Consider the following 17,248-nt stretch of genomic DNA (forward strand, 5'->3'; position numbering starts at 1 on the left):
TTATATGCAGTACATGACATGCTAACTTGTGTTGCCAGTCCAGGAGACGGCTTCTATCTTCGAGATACAGCATTACATTAGAACTATTGTCCAAATGATGCATGGGTCATTATATAAATTATACATAGACCCAAGAAGGGTAGAGGGCATTCTGGTCATGATCATCCTGGGATGTGAACCCACACACCAGACAGCTTTGCTGGTGCTGATTTCTCAGCCTTCCATGAGGATCGCAGTATACACAACAGGCAGACTCCAGCAATTCTATCCAGATATAGGGGCTGGGCCGAATCCCTTAGATCAAGCCAGGCACAGGGTTACAACCATAATACTCTCAGATTTAGACATAGAGTTAGGTAGGAAACTGTTGAAGCTTTAGAACCACACAACATGGTGGGGTTGTGCCTCTTCTTCAATTTGATTGTAATGTTGGTTATCTTGCTTTGTTTCATCTGCCTAATTATTGCAGCACATTTTTTTTTATACTAGAATGCGTTTGCTTCAATACATTTATTGAAAACTTATTTCACATCTTGTGTCTCACCTTGGCATGCATGAGTAACTGAATGAAAAAAGTACGATCTGTTTCCATGGCTTCCCTGGGGAGTTGTAGTATCGTGTTCATTGTCACCTTTTACCCCAACAGGTTTGGAGGCTTGGGTGAGGCACTGGAAACTAGCCAGGAGATAGGCCAATAGCTACTAAAGGTGTGGGTTGCACTCAGTCTCCCACACTAAATGGTGATATCATCCTAAAACGCACAGTCCTAGTACCAAAGTAAGAACCCCATAACACTATGTGATGCCAACAAGGCTGATCCTCTCTTAAAACACTTTGGGCCTCATTTTAACATTGGTGGTAAATGCTGCCTAACCCTGCGGCGGCGGCCGCCAAAAGACCGTCGCTGCGGCTACCATCCGTTTGCCCAATTATAACCACGGCCGGATTTTGCCACAAGAAGGGTGGAAATCTGGATGTGGCCATACTGGTGGATGATGGTAAGGTGGCGCTACTGCCACCAGCAGTGCCATTCCAGTGGACCACCACCAGTTGTATTATGACAAATAATATGGCCTGGCGGTGTTCTGCTGGCGGGCGCTGGTGGTGGTAGCAGTGCCCCATCCCAACCCCTCCTGGAAGACCACCTGGATCCAGGTAAGTCTGGTTTCTGACAGGGGAGGGTTGTAGGGGGGTGTTTTGTGTGTGTGTGGGGGTGTGTGCATGTACGTGTGAATGTGTGTGTGAATGGGAGTGTGTGTCTAGTGTTGTTTGCGTGCATGCGTGTATGCATGTATGTGAGTGCGTATTCAAATGGAAATGAGAATGTGTGTTTGTGTGGATGTGTGTGTGGATGTGTGCATGAATGAATGAATGCATGCATGTATGTCTGTGTGAATGAGTGTGTGTGTGTGTATGGGGGAGGTTGGGAGGGAGGGGCAGCGTAGATGAAGAGGGCGGGAAATCTGAGGAGTGTTGGTGGGAAGGGGCCTCCTATCAGTGACAGGGAAGGAATTCCCTGTCACTTATAGGGCCTATCGCCATGGTTTTTGTGGCTTTATGAATGCCACGGAAACCATGGTGGTAGGCAGGGTTGTGATACCGCCGGTGGCAGAATAGGAGCTGCTGGGCTGGAGATAGTTATCTGCAGCTCGGCGGCTGCTACCGCCATGGCGGTCGGCCAATGTCATAATGTGTCGGAAAGTACCACCAGCCTGTTGGCGGTACTACCGCCACATATCTCCGACCACCGGGATCATAATGACCCCCTTTATGTAATGTCAACAAAGACTGATAAATGCAAAGGATCACATCAATAAAATACAAAATAAAAAGCAATTTTGCACTTTGCCTAAACTCAATGATACAATCAGAATATTATTTTGAAGATAACATATAGAATGTCTTTGACTAACCTAGACCCTCACTTTCTGTGTGAAATTGATATGTGCTCAAATCTTTTAGCTGCTTTCATTACTAACTTTAGCATTACTATAATTGTGGAACACAGATGCTGCTTTTTCTCAAACAAACTCATTTGCTACTAAAGTAACCTCCGTAGTTCAAAACAGTTCCAGGTATTATAAATAAAAATAATGTCTAATTTTATTCGTCCCTTATATAGTAAAACTTCAGCATCAGCAGTGCAAAAAATAAGCTTTACTTTTTCAGATGTTCCTGGATGTTGTCCAAGGGCAGTATGCATTGGCAAATGGTATTGAACTCTGGGTCCTGCACGAACTGTTTCATTGTATTCAGCATCATGGAAAGCTCCTGGCTTGTGGAGTCAACGCTGGCACAGTCTATGTTGACTGACTCTGGCCACACTGCTTTAAGATCCTACAAAAACAGCAGTATAGTTAGATTCAGCTTTATTCATCAACTGTCTCATAAAAAAAATTCTGAACCAAAGGCAATAATGACATATCTCTTATTTGCTTATCACCTGTAAGCCATGAGGAATAATAACACAGAAAACTACAACTATCAATACCTTATTGGAAGATACCTAAAACTGTGGGGATTATGGTCAAGAGTAATGAAAGGAGCAGACACTTTAAATGCACACAAATGTAGGTGTTGTCAACTTGATGCAAACTTCCATAGAGAAAGTTGCCATTAAAACGCATATTTGCTACAGAATTCTAGTAAGTATACTTTTTTGAGACAAACGCTACCATGAAAACAACCGACTTGGTGCCTCTGAACACAGTAATGCAATACCACTTGATCTGTTCTATATAGCAAGTCAGTGCAACTTTGGAAATCAGAAATCACTGGAATTTAAAAAAAAATTAAGTTAATTTAGTGGCTGTGTGTGAATCGATTGAGTGGTCTGGCTATACGCTACACCTACCAACACAAGTATCAGCTGCACTTTGGTGGCCAAATACTTGCAAGTTCTCACATGTGAATCTTGATAGGATGAAAAGCATAACTAAATTTATTCTAAAAAGGATTTAGTGCCAGAGTCAGTAAGTGATTATTCTGTAATGTGGGTTATACACAGCATAAATATAATATACCAGTTACTGCAAACCAAACATCCACCTTCCTTTACTGAAGGTTTAGAAACTGTGGGGCATATTTATGAGCCCCTTGCACCACCGCTGGGTCACTTTCTGTGACACTATGACAGCACAAATCTTGAAATCATATCTATGAGGTCACACAAACTTTGAATGGCCTCATAGATATGGAGTATAGCAGCGCAGTGCAAATCACTGTGTTGTTTTACTCTGCACAGGGGAGGAGTTCCATGAGTGTGTGGTGGGTGTTCCCAAGCAATACCCATGGATTTTGACACATTCCCAGATTTACAAGAGCTTGTAGACCTGGAGATGCACCAAATCTTACACCTCCACAGGGGAGATGCAACAAGGTGAAATATCTTTATTTTTCCTCATTTTTTCCATTTCTATGTCGGCTGCTTTCTGCAGCCGACAAAGAAAGAGGAAAAGATCTCACAGAATTGTTTTTGGGCAGGAAGGTGCTCTTTCCTGCTCAAAAAACAATGCTGCCTACAATGCACACACCCTTGCACCATGGGGTGCAGTGGCACTAGGGTGCCAAAATGGAGCCAGTGCAGTGGGAAAGAAAAGGAATGCATTGCGTTGCTTAAATGCAGTGCCTTCCTGCCCTTTCCCTTTGACACAGGGCAGTGCAGCCAGGTGACTTGGGCCCTGATTCTAACCCCGGCGGTCTTCGACCGCCGGGGCGAGGGTCGGCGGGAGCACCGCCGACAGACCGGCGGTGCCCCGCAGGGCATTCTGACCGCGGCGCTTTGGCCGCGGTCAGAAAGGGTAAACCGGCGGTCTCCCGCCGGTTTACCGCTGCCCTCAGAATCCCCCATGGCGGCGCAGCTTGCTGCGCCGCCATGGGGGATTCTGACCCCCCCTACCGCCATCCTGTTCATGGTGGGAAAGCCGCCATGAACAGGATGGCGGTAGGGGGGGGTCGCGGGGCCCCTGGGGGCCCCTGCCGTGCCCATGCCAATGGCATGGGCACGGCAGGGGCCCCCGTAAGAGGGCCCCGCAAGGTATTTCAGTGTCTGCCTTGCAGACACTGAAATACGCGACGGGTGCTACTGCACCCGTCGCACCTTCCCACTCCGCCGGCTCGATTACGAGCCGACATCCTCGTGGGAAGGGAGTTTTTCCCTGGGCTGGTGGGCGGTCTTTTGGAGACCGCCCGCCAGCCCAGGGAAAAACTCATAATACCCTCTGCGGTCTTCTGACCGCGGAGTGGTATTATGGGGGCGGAATTCTGGCGGGCGGCCTCCGCCGCCCGCCAGAATTAGAATGACCCCCTTGGTGTGCTGCCCTGAGTCAAAAGCACATACATATGGGTCTTCATTTCATGCAGCAATCACAACTAGCATAGTAATACATATAAAAGCAACAGGAAAAGGAATAGTCAAGAAAACATTAGGGTCAGCTTAGCATACAGTAAGGTATATACCTTCCACTTTTATCACTGGATTGGCTCTTATTTTAATGATGGGTGGGATTGCATTACTTGTAAGATTACTGTTGAAGAATTGAAGACACTCAGTAGACCAAAAAAGGTGTTTCTTTAATGGGTAAATCCATTAAAGAAATGGGTTAGCTTTCAACCCACAAATATAAAGCTCAATGAACTGATGTAGAACTTGATCATTTCTGACCTGAGAGTTGTCATCCTTTGGAAAATGTGAATGCTGAAACTTGCCGCTTCTGTAAACTACTGAAGAATAAAACCATGTAGCAATGTAATGCAGTTTACACTAGTTGCGCTTTTCATTTGGCATATGAAGACAACCCAGAACGTCACATTATACTTCATTATTTGTGCATACAGGGCATATATAATAAGTAACTATACTTACAGAGATTGGTTGAAATTGTTAAAGAAGGAAATGCATCCAAGAAATGGGTAAATGTTTGTCAATCTGACGACTGTCACACAAGGCAAGGGTGTCATGTGTGGCAGTGCTTTCCTGGTGAAACATACATGTTACATACATGTCATGTCTGACTGTATGCCAACATGAGAAGACTAACCCCTTAGAGTGTGCATGTGTGAGTTTTAGGGCCTGGAATACTAAGATTTTGATTAGAAATGTTGACAGTGTGTGTGAGAAAATAATATTTTCTGACATTATTTTCAGAAAAATAAGAAGACACTAGTCATGCTAAGAAAACAGAGAATTGAAATTTTCTCTGCTATGAAACGCAGCAAAACTACATGCAATGATTAGAGCTCCGAGGCCATCTGGCCTCATGCAAATCAAACTTGGAGCACATGAAAATGGCAACAAATGTTGCTCCTGTAACAGAAGCGTTGCTAGTTTTTTCAGAGAGATGATATGAGAAGCTGTGCAAACGTTCCCTCTCCCATCTCCAAATAAAAACATTGGCGGAGAACACATGAAGATTAGTGAGGTTTTGGGTGGGTCAGAAACAAGAATTGATTGTTCAAGGGATGTGCAAAAGGACCGTTATCTGACTGCAGACGCAATGGCTTTCTGAGGTATGTAGAGATTTTTATACATGGCTTGGCACATAGGGAGGGGATTATAACAATATTCTGGTGCTCCACTAAGCATTAGTTCGATAACATTGTAATAATCTGTCATTTACGTGCGCTGTCTCTGCCAGGCTCGTGTGAGTCTTGGCAAAAGGTAACGTTCGAAGTGTGAAGGTTCCACGGGGACAGGGAAAAATGAAAGTTGGCAGAGAGTGATGCTGAATTTTATAATGTGTAGTTTATAGGCTCCGATGCAGCATCTGTTAACAAAATAAACTTACCTGTTTATCCTGATCGGAATCCAGCGTTGTTACTACAATATTTTTGGCGACGAGCTGATGACAGATGCTGCAGGACCCACGTACCTGATGGAAATATTTGAAGAAGCATGTATGACTTAGATTCAGCACATTACAGCCTTCAAGAGGTCGAAGGTCTCAACTTCCTGTGTTTGAAGAAGATTTTCGGTCCCGTTTTCAACAAGCAGCCTTACAGCTAGAGGTTTGTTCAGAATTTGTACTGGATTGCTTCAGACTACGGAATGTGTTGCTGTTTAACGAAGTGTCCTCTCTTCTGGAAGCAAGTTGGGTGGGTGTATTTCAAGTGTATTGGAGCAGGTCTGACTGCTAGACCTACAGTGAACAGTGAGTGTTTCACTTATTGACGGCCATGTTGGGCTGTGCAGACTAGTGTTTTCACAACTGCATATCGTATTGAGGAAATATAGTCTCTGCACAGTGATATGCACACCTATTATTAGAATATTACAAAATTGAGGTATGACAAAGGCGTACATCTACAAATCTATTGAAAAAAATCAATCAGTTTATTTGTAAGCGCTTTATTTACCTGAATTGGAAATACATTATCATATCCTGTACTGCACAGCAAATAACTATTCTTACGCAATTTGACTCCAGTTTTCAAGGGATTCAAGTCTCACCATTTATTCAGGTTTGATGTGTAGTGGGTTTATGGTAAACTTAGGGTAAAGTGCACACCTTTCAACTATTTTAAAATTTTCAGGTACTAATGTACAAATTGCTGGCTCTTCAATAGAGAAGAAATTCTACCGGTCAAATTGCTGAGTGACATTATCAAACACTTAAATTCAGGATGCAATCAGTAACGCCACCGCCACCTTTTCAGATGGTGATGGTTGTGAATGACACTGGTGATATGTCCTTGTGCGTTGACACTTACGTTGAAGTGGACATAGGCGAGAAGAAAGCAAATTTGTTAGTGAACTCTGGTGCGAGGATAACTATGATTACACAGGAATTGTTTAGTGATTCATGGGAAAATAGACAATTAAAACCCCCAGAAAAAGCACCAGTTTCTTATGAATAACGTAAGATAGATCTGGCGGGATTCTTTGAAGATGTTTTAGAATTCAAAGGCAGGAAAATATTTGGAAAAGTTTATGTCGCAATTAAGGGTCTGTCCATTCTTGGATGGTTTCACCAGGGACATTTCAAAATGGTCCTTAGACCATATATGAAGGAACAGGTGTCTGTAGGAGAGTCTACTGATTACACCGAGAATATTGTCAATCAATTTCCTGAACTGTTTGGTGAACATTTAGGCACAATCAAGGGGTTTGCTCACCAAATCAGGGTTAAGGATCACGCTATTTCTGTTAAGCACAAATTGAGGAGTGTACCTTTTAGTGTGAGAGAGCAGTTAGAAAAGAGCTCCATAAACTGTGTGCTAAGGGTGTGATTGAACCCATTGAGTCAGTGTTATGGCTTTCTCCCTTGGTGGTGGCTATGAAGAAAAATGGGGACTTGCGGGTTTGTGTGGATCTGCGCAGTCTCAATAAAAACATATGGGTAGATTCCCATCCCTTACCTATGATTTCGGAATTATTGAATAAGATTGGTTGTTCACAATGGTTTACAAAATTGGACTTGGCCTCTGCATACCACCAAATCATTCTTGACCCCTCATCTAGACATTTTGCAGCATTTGTGTTTCCCATTGGTATGTTCCAGTATTGTAGGATGCCTTTTGGTCTGGCATCTGCTACAGCAGTTTTTCAGAGGGTCATGTACAACTTGTTGACGGATATCAGTGGGGTTGTAGTGTTCCAAGATGATGTTTTAATTTTTAGGAATACTAGAGAGGAACATCATGAAACATTGCTTAAGGTTTTAAGAGCATTACAGGATAAAGGTGTGGTTCTCAAGAGTGAGAAATGTCATTTTCTAAAAAGGAAAGTGGAATTTTTGGGACATGTTGTGTCAGAGCAGGGTGTAGAGCCTAGGCCAGGATTGGTCAATGCAATTTTGGATGCTAAGGCACCTGCTGACAAGGCTGGATTGAAATCCTTCATAGGATTATGCAAATTCTATTCCAAATTTGTACAAAATTATGCATCCAAGATCCAACCTCTAACCAACATGTTGAAAATAAGTGTCCCTTTTTCATGGGATAATAGTTGTCAATCCATGTTTGAGTGGATTAAAGCACAATTGGCTGGATCTAAAATTTTGAAACCTTTTGATCCCAGTGTCAAATGTACCATCACAGTTGATGCAAATGGATTTGGTCTAGGTACAATACTTACTCTGTGTAAGGATGTGTAGAAAACACTCTAGGTTATGCATCAAGAGTTCTAAGAGGCTCCGAACTTAATTTCTCTATGATTGAGAAGGAACTGTTGGCTTATTGGTGGGCGATCAGAAAATGTCACCCCTATGTCTGGGGAAGCCATTTTGAACTGCGTACTGATCACAGTCCATTAATTGCTATTCTTTCCGGAGACAAAGTTAATGATCAAACCCCTCGCATTGCCAGGTTCACAACCAAACTTTTGCAATATGACTTCACAACTACATTTCTGCTGGGCAGTAAAAATGGAAGAGCAGACTATTTGTCTAGGTTTCCGATTAAGGAGACTGATGAGCAAATGATTGAGGATGAAGAACAAGAGAGTAGTTTTATTGCTTCAGTTGCTGTAGAAAAAATGAGTGCTATTAGTAAGGAAGAGTGGAGAGCAGAGTTGTCGAAAGATGAAGTTTTGCTGCAAGTGATGAAATTTGTGAGGGGTGATTGGCCTAGAGAAAAGAATGTTTCTTACCAGTTCCAAACTTATATTAAGGTTTCTAGTGAATTATCCATTGAAGACGGTATTGTCGTGCGAGGTAGAAAACTGGTACCTCCAGAGAGTGTGAGAACCAAGCTAATTCATGAAGCACACGAAGGACATTTGGGAAAAACCTTGACTAAACGTAGGCTGCGTGAGAATTTTTGGTGGCCTTATATGGATGAGTATGTTGAAGAATTGGTTGATGATTGTGTGATATGTTCCAAAGCTGAAAAATGGCTCAAGGTTAGAACTCCAACCATGCAGCCCATTGATTATCCAACAGGACTGTGGGAGAAAATAGGGATTGATTTAGTTGACCTGCTTAACATTCTACCTTTTACATCTAGATATGCTGTAGTGGTCAATTATTCAAAGTGGCCTGAAGTACGTTTCATGAGTGAACCTAATTCCAAGAATATTATGGATTTTCTGAAGGATGTTTTCCTAAAAGAGGGGTTTCCTTCATTCATTGTCTCGGACAATGGTGTTCAGTTTGTCAGTTCGGAATTTCACAGTTTCTTAAAAAAAGGGGGAATTACACATTGTAGAAGTTCACTGTACCATTCACAAACCAATGGTCTTGTTGAGCGTTGGAATCGAGTTTTGAATAACTGTATACAATGGGCTGTTGCAAAATACAATGGGATGTATTGTACAAAATGCTGTACGTTCTATGTTATGGTTTTACCGTTGCACTCTGCATTCCATGACTAAGGTATCTCCATTTGAGTTGTTAAGATGCAGGAAACCATCAACAAAAATTGGTCCAGGATGGATGTCCAAATGGGTGACAATGAATGTCATTGAAGGGATAGATGAAGTGGTGCATAGGGATGTTGGGTACTCACAAGAATATCAAAAACAATGTTTTGATTCTAGGAAAAAAAGTCTCCCATCAACCTATTAGTGTGTGTGATGTTGTGCGTAAACAAACTCCTTTCCATGTTAAAAAAAAAGGGGTATCAAAATGTTGTGAACCAAAAGTGGTTGACAAGGTTTGTGGAAATGTCATTTATGTTGACAAGCAGTTCTGGTGGATCAAGGTGAGGGTGTTGAAGTTAAAGGGCAGAGTAAGAAGTAACAGTGTTGAAAATATTCCTATTTCTCCTGATCACTCTGATAACACTTTGTTTAAGGCACAAGATGTTCCCTGCAGGAGTAAACGACTAAGGGCCAGATGTAGCAGCTTCCCAAATTGCGACTTGCAATTTGCGAGTCCCAGCGACTCGCAAATTGCAAGTCGCAATTTGGGATGCAGAAAGGTGTCTCAGACACCTTCTGCGAGTCGCTATGGGGTCGCAAAGACTCACCTCATTAATATTAATGAGGTGGGTCGCAATTTGCGACCCCATAGAGACTCAGGACACTCACGGGGATGGAGGCCTGCTGGGAACAGCAGACCTCCATGTATGTGACTGCTTTTGAATAAAGCAGTTTTTTTTTTTCAAAGTGCAACCCATTTTCCTTAAAGGAAAACGAGCTCCACTTTGAAAATGAAACCAAAACCTTTTGTTTCGGTATTTTTAAGGGCAGGTAGTGGTCCATTGGACCACTACCTGCTCTGAATTTTTTTTGGGGGGGTCCAGTCACAAAGGGGAAGGGGTCCCATGGGGACCCCTTCCAGTTTGCGACTGGGTTACATTCCACTTCAATTGGATGGTAACTGCGAGTCCATTTGCGACCGCGAAAGGAATTGCATACCATAGCGACTCGCAAATAGGAAGGGAACACCCCTTCCTATTTGCGACTCGGAAATGCATTTTGCGAGTCGGTTCCGACTCACAAAATGCATTTCTACATACCAGATGGGCTTTAGCGACTCGCAAACGGCGTTTTTCGCCGTTTGCGAGTCGCTAAACCTTTCCTTTATCTGGCCCTTATTTCTCTACCTGTGAGGTATCAACAATAGGTTTTGGCGTGTTGATGCAAATCTAATAATATTGCAATTATTCTTATCCGTGATGTATATGTATACATCTTATTTTTCTTCCTTAAGGTTCTTGTCCTTCCGTATATTATCCAGTTGATTTAGTCTGTACTGTGTTTACTCTCTTTGGTGTTCTTTTGTAGTGTACCGTTTGTTGATGAGACTAGGTTCTCTTTATTTTTCTTTATTTGTTTTTTTTTGTATTTTACTTAATGATTAGATCTGTAGTTATGAGAGAGAAGGGATAATGTAATAATCTTTTATTTACGTGCGCTGTCTCTGCCAGGCTCGTGCAAGTCTTGTCAACTTTTGAAGGGTGAAGGTTCCACTGGGGCAGGGAAAAATGATAGTTGGCAGAGAGTGACGCTGTATTTTACAGAGCGTAGTTTAAAGGCTCCGAGGAGGCATCTGTTAACAAAATAAACGTACCTGTTTATCCTGATCTGAATCCAGCGTCGTTACTTCAAACATATATATAGATATTAGGTAGGTTCAAACAAAGGGAGAAAGTAGGAATGTGTGATGTAAAATATTTGAGATTTTTCTAATATTCACCTTGTTTTGTATTATGTCATCAGAGACTATCATAACAATACATAAGATTTATTTACAATACCCTTCTTTTTTCCAAAAATGGTATGCTGTATATCATTCCTTTTGGGACTTAGTAGATTTATCTGGATGTGTTCCTTAGGAAGTGAGTAAAGCTGTTTTTAATTCACCAACATCTAATTCTTAATTGGACACCAGTAGTGCCATCTAGACGTGGGTGATATTTTTCTTAAGAAAGACAGAAGAGAAAAAATTGCACACCCCTACTTTTCTCATTTTTGTGAAATTTCAGTGGTATGCAACAGTTCATTAAGGCTACTATGGTTCACACCAGTTGACCAGTTCTTTTCTGGGTGAAATCCCACAAGTAGCTTGAAATTCATCTAGCAGACAAGATTTGCAAAAAAAACAAAAGATCAGATCAGTTCCACAAGTGGGCTTATAATAAAAGTGGATTTTGCAGATATCTGTTGTGGTAAACTAATTACTTGCATTCAATATACAGCAAAATTAACTGTGATTGTTTTAAAATACATGTCATCTAAGTTAGGCAGTTTCATTCATGGGTATTGTTAGTCCTGGCATCCTTGGCGTCGTTTCCCCTGACTTTTTTTTCACCTTCTAACCTACTGTTTGCTGACTTCGTTTTGGTTTGATTTAGGACTCCGGACACTTTACCACTGCTGACCAGTGCTAAGTGCATGTGCCATTTCCCTACTACATGTTACCATTGGCTTATTCACAATTAGCATATTTAATTTACTTATACATCCCTAGTAAAGTGCACTATATGTGACCAGGTCATGTAAATAAATGCTACTAGTGGGTCGTCTGCAACACTGATTGTACATCCCACTTAAGTAGCCATTTAAAAAAGACTCAGGCCTGCCATTGCAGAGCCTGTGTGTGCAGTTTTAAACTGCCATGTCGGCCTGGCCAGTTAACCCTCTTGCCAGGCCCAAACCATCCCTTTTAATACACCTGTCACCTTTAAGGTAGGGCCCGGACAGCACCAATGGCAGGGTGGAGTGTATTGAAAAAGGTGGATATGTACTTTTAAGTTTTACATGTGCAGGCTGCGAAAAACTCTTGAATTCATTTTTCACTACTGCAAGGTCTACCTCTCCCATAGGTTAACATTGGATTGCCTTATTACCTTTTTTCAGTGTAATTTCCAGTTGGGTAGAGATGGGACCCTCAAATTTGGTGTTTCTGGAATCATAATTTAAAAACACAGCTCATGGTGAAGTTGGATTTTAAATTGTAATTCTGAAAATGCCACTTTTCTTACTTTAAACCATCAAGTGTCCTTCTGCCTGTTTCTGAGTACGTCTGGGAGGATGCCAGCTGGGCACTTGTGCATTCCCTCCAGACAGTCACACACAAAGGGAGTTTAAGTGTGACTGAGTGGCCATCTGCATGTTGTGGCTGAGTGGCCATCTGCATGTTGATGGCCCATCCTGGGTAGGACGAGAAGGAGGAGCAGACACACCTGCATGGGTTGGTTCCTGAGGCCATACAAAGGGCTATATAACCCCGTAGTGTGTCTGGAGGCAGAGCAGGAAGGGCATGGACTTTGTGACCTTAAAATGCCTTTATTTGAAGTGCCCCCACTTCAAAGACACACTGGGTAGAAGATCTGGACTTCTGACCCCATTAGTACACTTCGGGACCTGAAGACATTCTGTCAGGAAGAAAGACTGTTGTGCTGCTAAAGGGGCTGCCACTCTGCTGAAACTCCGCTGGACTTTGCTGGACTCCTGTTTTGGTATGCCTGCCCTTCCTGCCCGGGAGTGAGAAGGACTGAACCTGCATTTCTACATCCCTAGAACCTGACTCTAAAGGCTTGCTGGCTTGCCTCCTGTTCTGAAGTCTCAGGGACATCAAAGACTTCCCTCACTCCTGCTACAGCTGCTGGACTCTGCCATCTGTGAGTCCTGCCATGCCAAGTAGTGTCAATCCAGTCCTGGGCACTTGGACGTAGGTTTCACTGTGTTGATTCACCAGAATCCACGGATTGCTGTCACTGCACCATTCAGAATTGCTCTATCTTTCCTCAACGACAAAAAAGATATTGCATCACCAGCTGTGCGGCTCGCTGATAACACATTGTCTTCATCACAAAGAGTTCAATGTTGCACCACTGCTCGAGGATCGATGACTGCACAGCTCAAGGACGAGGCATCATTGACTACATGGATTGGAACCAACACATCATCTTCGCATTGCTTCATCTGCTCCTCACATTGGATCTAAAGGTCAAAGCAACCCTCCACACGAGGTACTGTGTCAGCGGCACAAGGTTGGTAACTATAGCCGGCCAGTGCTGCATCGCAGTCGACCTGGACTTTGGATTTACTCCAGTCTAGCACAAACAGATAGCCTCAGTTGGCACTTTAAGCTTTTAAGCAGTACAACTGCAAATATTCTCTACAAATTCTTATCTCGACTTCTATTTATTGGAATTTTGTTGTTTTCGTCTGGCTCTGAACATTACATTAAATCCATGTTTCAAACTTGGTGTGGATTATTTTTGTATGGTGTTTTCACTGTTTACTGTTTTAAGCGTTGCACAAATACTTGACAATTGCTTCCTAAGTTAAGGCTGCAGCTCTCTGCCAAACTACAAAAGGGTGTGCACAGGTTAATTTATGGTGCATAACTGACTTACTAAGACTGAGGTCGCCGACCTCACGAGCACCCACGCATTCACCTCAACGGACTACATCCTCCTTGGAGACCTCAACTTCCACATGGAGAACAACAACACCACATCTCTGATCGACAACCTCTTCAACCTCGGCCTCAGACAACTGATCAACACACCCACCCACATTGCCGGCCACACACTTGATCCGATCTTCTCCGCAAGCAACCACGTCACCTTTAACCACACCACCGAACTCCACTGGACCGACCACCACTGCATCCACTTCACATTCAAGAAGCACATCGAACACCACCGCACCCAACTACCACCACACCGCCGCTGGAGCAAAGTCACCGAAGACCAGCTGACCAGCACCCTCGCCCAGAACCCGCCCACCGACTCCACCGACCCAGATACCGCCGCACTCAACCTATGACAGTGGATCACCGACTGCGCCAACACCCTCGTACCACTCAAGAGGGCCACCGACAACAAAGGAAAGAAAAAAGCCGCCTGGTTCACTGACGAACTCCTCACCTCCAAACGCACCTGCCAGAAACTAAAGAAGAAATGGCTCCTCTAACACACACCCGACAGCCTTGCAGCCCACAAGGAAGCCACCCACAAACACCACCAGCTAATCAGACTCGCCAAATGCTCCCACTTCACAGAACACCTGAACAACAACGCACACGACAGCAAAGAACTCTTCTGCATCGCGAAGGAGCTCTCCAACGCCAACGTCAACGACATCCCACCATCCCAAGAACTCTGCGATGCCCTGTCCACCTCCTTCTATCAGAAGATCGCCGACATCCACGACAGCCTCAACACCACGCCTCCACCAGACTCCACCCCGACAACTCCACCTGCACCAACCGCCTAACCGCCTAGACCCACGTAGACGAAGCTGAAACTTGCAAAATCAGGAACTCCATCCACTCAGGATCCCCTTCAGACTCTTGCCCCCACCACGTCTACAACAAAGCCGACTCTACCATCGCCCCCCAACTTCGAAAGGTCATCAACTTATCCTTCGAAACCGCGACTTTCCCGGAAAGCTGGAAGCACGCCAAAATCCACGCCCTCCTCAAGAAACCCAAGGCAGACCCCAACGACCCCAAAAACTTCTGTCCGATCTCCCTCCTCCCCTTCCCGGCGAAGGTCACCGAGAAGATCGTCAACGCTCAGCTTACCCACCACCTCGAGGACAACTCCATCATGGACCCCTCCCAGTCCGGTTTCAGACGTAACCACAGCACCGAGACTGCTCTCCTCGCCACCACAGATGACATCAGACAGCAAATGGATAGCGGCGAAACATCAGCCCTCATCCTTCTGGACCTTTCCGCAGCCTTCAACACGGTTTGCCACCGCACCCTATTAACACGCCTCCACGAAGCCGGAATACAAGAAAAGGCCCTCAACTGGATCTCCTCCTTTCTTTCCGGCAGAACCCAGAGAGTCCGACTCCCACCCTTCCGCTCCGAAGCCACCAACATCATCTGCGGCGTACCCGAAGGCTCCTCCCTAAGCCCGACGCTGTTCAACGTCTACATGGCCCCCCTCGCACAACAGGCCCGTCAGCACAACCTCAACATTCTCTCCTACGCCGACACCCAGCTCATCCTCTCCCTCACCGAAGACCCACACACCGCCAAAGCCAACCTCCACGAGGGAATGAAGTCCATCGCCGAGTGAATAAGAAATAGCCGCCTGAAGCTGAACTCTGACAAGACGGAGGTCCTCATCCTCAGACGCACCCCCTCGGCCTGGGACGACTCCTGGTGGCCCTCCGCGCTGGGACCCCCTCCTACGCCAGCCAACCACGCACGCAACCTGGGTTTCGTCCTCGACTCCGCCCTCACCATGTCCAAGCAGGTCAACGCAGTTTCCTCCTCCTGCTACAACACCCTCCACATGCTCCGAAGAATCTACAAATGGATCCCGACGGAAACCAGAGGAACAGTGACCCAGGCCCTCATCAGCAGTAGACTAGACTACGGCAACGCTCTCTACACAGGCATCCCAGCAAAAGACATCCGGCGCCTCCAACGCATCCAAAACGCCTCCACCCGACTGGTCTTCGACGTACCCTGCCGATGCTACATCTCCCACCACCTGAAAGACCTCCACTGGCTCCCTGTGGACAAGAGGATCACCTTCAAGCTCCTCACCCACGCTCACAAGGCACTCCACGGCGCCGGACCAGCCTACCTGAACAACAGACTCAACTTCTACGTCCCCTCCCGCCATCTCCGCTCCACCAACCTCGCCCTCGCCATCGTTCCCCGCTTCCAACGAAGACCTCCGGCAGCAGATCCTTCTCCTACCTTGACGCCAAGACCTGGAACACCCTCCCGACCCCCCTGCGGCAGACCCAGGACCTTCTCACCTTTAGGAGACTCCTCAAGACCTGGCTCTTCGACCAGTAGCAGCACCTCCCCACCCCCCTCAGCGCCTTGAAACCCTAGCGGGTACGTAGTGCGCTCTATAAATATTGTGATTGATTGATTGATTGATTGATTGGTTCCTGCTTGGACAGAGTGCATAACTCTGCCAACCAGAAATCCAATTTCTAACAGGCATCAATAACCATAAGGCTTGGAATGGAACTGGACTCTGAGCCACTAAAAAAGCTGGTTTGGCTAAAAATAAACACCCTTTCAGGATTTATGCCTGTTCTGGAGTTACAGCCTTGGCTCATGGAATATGACAATTCACTCTACGGACGTGAAAGGCATTTGCCAGCTTGAGAAAGCTTGATGATGCCTTGCTGTAATGTAGAAACATTCATTCCAATTGTCTTCAGTCAATGTGACTATTCGGTGTTCTGTGTGAGCTACATGGAACCCATTGCAGGATTTCTAACTGTGGTTTTATAAGACTGCTCTGAGGGTGTTTATAAATACTGCCCAACAGATGGTGGCAGTGCGAAGTTTATATGACCAAGATGCCTTGATTGTACTTACCATAAACTTGAAATCATTAATTTGACTTACATTTGTAGGAAAAATAGGAGCTTAATGAAAAATGGTCAACTGCATTTCTCGTTCTAAACTTCTGTAAATACTGCTGACACTCTTAACATCCTGTGGAAACTCAAGGGCTGGCAGGTGCACTACTGCAGTAGGAAATGTATACTACCCCTTACATTAACATGTTAGCAAGACACTATGGGGGTCATTATGACCCTGGCGGAAGGCGGAGAAGCGGTGGTAAGACCGCCAACAGGCTGGCGGTCTTTTTTTTTGTATTATGACCATGGCGGTTAGCGCCATGGTCATCCACCGCTTCTCCGTTCCGACCGCCAGGGTGGATACGAGCGCCGGGCTGGAGACCTGGGTCTCCAGCCTGGCGGCCGTCACTATACCGCTGGCGGTATTTTGACCCGGCTTACCGCCGTGGATTTCCTGCGGTTAGAACCGCCATGAAATCCATGGCGTTAAGCACTATCAGTGCCAGGGAATTCCTTCCCTGGCACTGATAGGGGCCTCCCCCACCCCCCACCCCGACTCCCTCC

At 45.0% G+C, this 17,248-nt stretch overlaps 1 protein-coding gene across 1 annotated transcript in view; it reads right to left on the minus strand.

Annotated features, from left to right (window-relative positions):
* The window catches only part of ABCA13 (ATP binding cassette subfamily A member 13), a 2,435,905-nt gene that overhangs the window by 1,986,990 nt on the left and 431,667 nt on the right, over positions 1 to 17,248 (minus strand). Inside the window, exon 12 of the mRNA XM_069216941.1 lies at positions 2,162 to 2,337. Coding sequence (XP_069073042.1) covers positions 2,162 to 2,337 — 176 coding nt within the window. The remainder of the gene's footprint in view (positions 1 to 2,161; positions 2,338 to 17,248) is intronic.

The sequence above is a fragment of the Pleurodeles waltl genome, chromosome 2_1 (assembly GCF_031143425.1).
Source record: "Pleurodeles waltl isolate 20211129_DDA chromosome 2_1, aPleWal1.hap1.20221129, whole genome shotgun sequence".
Lineage (NCBI taxonomy): Eukaryota > Metazoa > Chordata > Amphibia > Caudata > Salamandridae > Pleurodeles > Pleurodeles waltl.